Source organism: Penaeus japonicus, unplaced genomic scaffold (genome assembly GCF_977035675.1).
Source record: "Penaeus japonicus unplaced genomic scaffold, GWHDUDI00000001_assembly GWHDUDI00000013, whole genome shotgun sequence".
Classification (NCBI taxonomy): Eukaryota; Metazoa; Arthropoda; class Malacostraca; order Decapoda; family Penaeidae; genus Penaeus; species Penaeus japonicus.
This window is the reverse complement of record NW_028234415.1, coordinates 45,093,126-45,099,205: the sequence shown is the minus strand read 5'-3', so window position 1 is coordinate 45,099,205 and position 6,080 is coordinate 45,093,126. Positions and strand designations below refer to the sequence as shown.

The window sequence follows — 6,080 nt, the reverse complement described above, 5'->3', positions numbered from 1 at the left end:
ATAGATAATAATAAGAACAATGTTTTGGATGTTAATTGAAACCCATTTTGCTTGATATCACAGCAATTATAGTAATCATGATTGCAATTGTCATCTTCACTCACTTATTACTCATAGCACAATAATATAACACAGTGATCCAAAGTCCCCAAATGTCATGATGTAGGAATAGCAGTAATAAAAACTGTATTATGACGATGATAATGAAGATGAATTGAAGATGCATTGAAGATAAATAGAAGATGAAGATGAAAAAAAATGCAAAAGAAAGAAATCTAAAAAAGATGAGAAACTGTACCTTTGAACCACTCATGGTCACAACCCCTCTCACTCACAGAAGCCGAACCATGTGATGACATGGCCAGAAGACCCAGAAGCTCGGCCACCTTTGGGGATTGGCTGGACTCGCGCAAGACGCCCATGATCCGGTCGTGGATACGCGGCTGCTTCTGGACACATTTGTGAAGGAAGGAGGCTAGTGCTTCGATCTCCTTTGGGGTCTCATCCGAAGAGGAGGACGAAGAGGAGGAGGAGACGAGGAGCTCACTCCCTGGGGAGACAAACTCGAAGTATTCCTCGTCAATCTCGGTGTCATCAGGGAGGGCGACCTTCAGCGTTTCGTCATTCTGAAAAGATTGGAGGGTTTTAGCCTGGAGGAGATTTATAGTGGCCATGCCTGCGCGTTCTCAGAAAACAAGGATGATGTTCTCTTTGGGTGTAATCTCATCTCATTAGCCTAATAGAACAGAAATGATACAATAATCACAAAACAGAAAATGGTAATTGTCCAGGGCCCCATCTAGAAATGCCGTGACTTCCATGCCTCGCATTCCTGCAAAGGCCAACGAAGTGACCAGATTGTCTAAGTCATTATCTTGATCTTCATTATTATCATTGTCATAATGATTAGCATTACTATTATCAATATCATAATTACAATTACAATAATTATCACAACTGTGATTACGTCTACAATTAAAATTATCCATAATTAAGATCACAACTGATATTATGATTATGATCATTTTTAATATTATCATCATTATCTTCATTATCATCATTTATCAGCATTAATATCATTAACTTTCATCAGTTTCTCATTTGACGGAAAATCTCCAGCAAGGTCTACAATCTCTGTCTCTCCAGAATATACACCTGAAAGTTTTGCTAGCCCTTGCCGAGGCAACTTCTTGAATCACAGCAAGCGGCTGTTTAATTGTCTGACTGTGACGTTGTCCCTCACAGATTAATCAACACAGTGGTGAGAACCTTATAAGCTTCGCTCATCATTCTATGACCGGTATTATTGGATAAAGACGCAACCACCGTAGCGAAAAAACAAACCTTTCAGCATGACATACCTTTAATTATGACATAACATCATAAAACCTTTTTCTTCCGCGAAAGGTTTCCGACGGAAATGAGTAGCGAAATTGTATAAAGCACAACGTAAACTACCAGAAGAATAATGTGTCGTGCCTAGAGGGTTGGTTGTGTCTTTATCCAAATTTACCCTATGACTTTGAGCAATGTTATTCAGGACAATCATAACGCGAAACAGGAAAAGCAACACAGCACCACTAAGTAACGTCACCAAAATGAGCACAATAAAAGAAAGAAAGAAAGAAAGAAGAAAAAAATAAAAATAAAAAATAAATAAATAAATAAAAAAACATAAAACGAAAACACAGAAAATAAAGAAGAAAGAGAATCACCTGAAAACCAAACTTCTCGCAGCTCTTCTGAACAAACTGCTCAAAGGAACGAGCCACGAGTCCAAACCTCTTGCCTTGGGGTCCAATGGCCACTAAATTCTTCTTCTTTTCCATCGCATCTTCATTCCTCTCTTCTTCATCTAATCTACGTATATCTCTTCATTTCAGGTCCTTACTGCCATCCTCGTAATTTTCTCTTCCGTTTCATATCCTGATTTTTTTTTTTTTTTTTTCCTTTTTTCGTATGGCGATGATAATCTTCTTATCTATTTTAATTTTTCTTTTCTAATTTCCTCTCTTCTTCTCGTCTCTCTTTCCCTTCTATGTCCACGGTATTTACCACGTCTTCCTACATCCATCTGTGGCCACAACTTATCTTTATTCCTACGGTTTTTCTGCTTTTACTTTCACTTCAAAAAATAAATAAATAGATTGAAAGTTTTTGTTTTTGTTTACAACTTTCAACCGCGACCGGGCTGAGTTGCCGAAGGTCTTTATTTGCCGATTTATTCCCTTATTTTCGTAACTTTATTTGGTTTATCTTATGGGTATTATGATTAAATAGTAAGGTTTCCTTGTGTGGGGATATATTTTTGTGCATTGTGTTTGGTGATTTAAAAAGGCTAATCTAAATCAAGAATCTGCTAACGTTAGCAGTTAATTCGTAGATAGCGAACTAAGGAAACATTTTTCTAGCGGTCTTTATTTATCATTTATCTATTTATTATTCATGATGTTGAATATGCATCAGCTATCAGATTACAATAATGCAATTTCTCTTCTTTCTGTCGTTGTTGCTATAAACGACAGTGTTAGCGTTGTTGTTTTTGTTCCTGTTTGTCTTTGCTGTCAAACTCTGATTTTTTTTCTTATTGCCTTTGGAAATGTTCTTGTTCTCTGTCTTTGTCGAGTCCGTTATTAATGTTGTTTTGTAACAAATACGTTCAAATGAAATGCCGTAAAATCCGTGTTAATCTATTTTTGTCTGTAATCTTATATCAAAATTTATTTCATTTCTCTTAAAACAAACTACATTCTTATCTCTACAAAACATTCAGTTTCAAAATCACAGTATTATCAGTCACATTCAAGATTACATCTGTTATTTCTATCTTCTCGAGTCATTCACTCAACAAGAAAAAAACAAATGGCACCGAGATTTTACGTTGATGACATCACCAAGAGATGACATCATAAAGAGATGACGTCATGAAGGGATGACGTCATTAAACCTTTTGAGGTGAAATCCAAAAGATTGTGATTACGCGCATTGGCGTCGATGTCCGTTGCATGATCCAAGTGCATGTATGGTCTGCAATGATATGACCATTGCAGATTGATTCTTAAAAGAAAGTAAAGTAAAGTGACGTCTTCATTACATTTAGAAGCTTAGAAGTGACGTGACGTCATCAGAACAAGTTGAAGCCTGAAAGTGACGTCATCGGTGCCTTTTGAATGCCTTTGGTTAAAGCTTGAATATGACGTCATCCAAGCACACTAAAGCTTGATCATTTAGATTAAAAAGGAGCAATGATGTGGCATCCATTTTGTGGATCTAGTAAGAGATTTGTCTCTCGATCTCTTTTATGCATATTTGAAAGAGATATCTCCTTTTGAGGCCCTTTCCCCCTTTCTCCCTTTCTCTCTCACGCACAAACTCTTCAATTGTTCTTGTTTCTCTTTTTCTCTTCTCTCTCTCTCTCTCTCTCTCTCTCTCTCTCTCTCTCTCTCTCTCTCTCTCTCTCTCTCTCTCCCCCTCTCCCTCTTTCTCTCTCTCTCCTCCTCTCTCTCTCCTCTTCTCTCTCCCCCCCCCCCTCTCTCTCTCTCTCTCTCTCTCTCTCGCCTCTTCTCTCTCTCTCCCCTCCTCTCTCTCTCTCTCCCTCCCCCCCTCTCCCTCTCTCTCTCTCTCGCCTCTTCTCTCTCCCTCCCCTCCTCTCCCTCTCTCTCTCTCTCGCCTCTTCTCTCTCCCTCCCCTCCTCTCTCTCTCTCTCTCGCCTCTTCTCTCTCCCTCCCCCCCTCTCTCTCTCTCTCTCTCTCTCTCTCGCCTCTTCTCTCTCCCTCCCCTCCTCTCTCTCTCTCTCTCTTCCTCCCTCCCTTTCTCTTTATCACTCTCTCTCTCTCTCTCTCTCTCTCTCTCTCTCTCTCGCCTCTTCTCTCTCCCTCCCCCCCTCTCTCTCTCTCTCTCTCTCTCTCGCCTCTTCTCTCTCCCTCCCCTCCTCTCTCTCTCTCTCTCTCTCTCTCTCTCTCTCTCTCTCTCTCTCTCTCTCTCTCTCTCTCTCTCTCTCTCTCTCTCTTCCTCCCTCCCTCTCTCTCTTTATCTCTCTCTCTCTCTCTCTCTCCCCACCTTTCTCTCTCTCCCTCTCCCCACCTTTCTCTCTCTCTCTCCCTCTCCCCCCCTCTCTCTCTCTCTCTCTCTCTCTCCCACCCTCTCCCTCCCTCCCTCCCTCCCTCCCTCCCTCACCAACAACTATAATGAAAATGGTTTGAATAATGTCGATAATGATACAAGGGTTATCAGAACGATAAGAGCACTGACAGTAACGTTATCCCTCTTCCTCCTTCTCTCTCCGTGTCTGCTTTCAACAGCCCAAAGAGGCGCACCAAACACCCTCTCATCAGCCACAATAAAAGCACGAATAAGGGTGACAACGAGGATATTAGTGATAAAGATACGGATCAGAAAGGGAGCACTGATGATAGGAGGAACAACATAGGAACGATAATAGGACATCGGCTGTTGTAGTCTCCGCGGAACCGAAGGACAAAGAGAATAATAGGGAAGGCAAAGCAGAGAGCGAAGGAGGAAATAAAAGGAGGAAATAAAAAATAAAAGGAGGGGGAATCAGGGAGAGCCAAGAGGTGGCAGACAAACAGCGCTGATGAACAATGATGGTAATAGGGACGATGATGATGATGATAATGATGATGGTAATGGTGATGATGATAATGATGAGGATGAGGATGGTGATGATAAGGATGATGATGGTCATGATAATGATGATGGTGATGTGGATGATGATTATGATAATGATGATGGTGATGATAATAATGATAAATTAAGATAATGTTAAGGATAATATTAATGATAAAGATAATGGTAAATGATTATAATAATAATGATAATAATAATAATGATGATGATAAATTATGATAAATTATGATAATGATGATGATGATGATAAATTATGACAAATTATGATAATGATAATAATAATAATGATATTGATAAATGATGAAGATCATGATGATAATAATAATGATAATGATAAATGATGATAATAATGATAATAAATGATAACAATGACAACAATAAAAACAAGCAACGATAGACAATACAGAGGAAAATAACCATAAAAAGCAGCAGTAACAGCACCAAGTAGCCATCAGCACACACACACACACACACACACACAAAAAAAAAAAAAAAAAAAAAAACAGCGACCGTGATCATAAACAACTGAAAAAAAATACTCGAATAAAAAAAACTAGAGCCTTTGTGCTCTTTGCCATGTCAGCTATGGTGCAGTATAGGGGGGGGGGCGAGGAAGACACACGCAGGGCAGTCAGACACTTCCTTAGCCACACGGACAGTTAATGGGGAGAGACCATTAGTTCCGCTAAGTGTGGGTACTATACCTATTAGCGTAATTGGCAGCGAATAAATAGTCTTTGGCAGATTTGTGGATAACCGCTAGACGTGGGAAAGGACTTCTTAATCTTAATTAGTCTTTTAAATGTCGAATATTTGACTCTTGATGTGAAGATTTGCATATTCATAGGTTTCTCGACTACTGGGAGAGTGAGTCATCCTCTCCTGATATAAGAACCAGAGTAATTACAGTGAAATACTTTAGTTTCGATTGCTGTTCGAGTGTCGCTATCTGACCACGTATGGTTTCAAGCGAAAGAAAACATGGCGTGTATTAATAATCATGATAATGGTAATGATAATGATAATCCTAATACTGATAATCGTGATGATGATGATATCAATAGTTATGAAAATAATGATAATAATCACTATAATAATAACTATGATAATGATAATGATGATGGAAGTGATGATAATAATATCATCATTTTAATCATAGTTATTATGATGATGGTAACAACAATTATAATATCGATAATGATAGTAGTGATGTCAATAATAACGAGGATAATAATAATTAGAAATGATAATTACCATGATAACGATAATGAAATTAATGATAGTAGTAATAATGACAATAGAAATGATAATGATGATAATAAGGATGAGAATCATAATAATAACAATAGTGAAAACACAGGCAACAGCAGCATTGAGGATAACCATAACAACAACAACAATAATGACGTTAATGATCAAAATAATGATATTCA

At 38.4% G+C, this 6,080-nt stretch overlaps 2 protein-coding genes across 3 annotated transcripts in view; one reads left to right on the top strand and one right to left on the bottom strand.

The window, feature by feature from the left end:
• Positions 1-6,080, top strand: part of LOC147470694 (uncharacterized) — a 7,571-nt gene that overhangs the window by 1,142 nt on the left and 349 nt on the right. The gene's annotated exons all lie outside the window — the stretch shown is intronic.
• LOC147470695 (uncharacterized) lies at positions 245-2,187 on the bottom strand. Its single transcript, XM_086543614.1, has 2 exons — positions 1,716-2,187; positions 245-626 (listed from the first exon to the last, which is right to left on the bottom strand). The coding sequence occupies exons 1-2, from the start codon at positions 1,827-1,829 to the stop codon at positions 276-278; spliced, it is 465 nt and encodes a 154-aa protein (XP_086399740.1). The 5' UTR covers positions 1,830-2,187; the 3' UTR covers positions 245-275.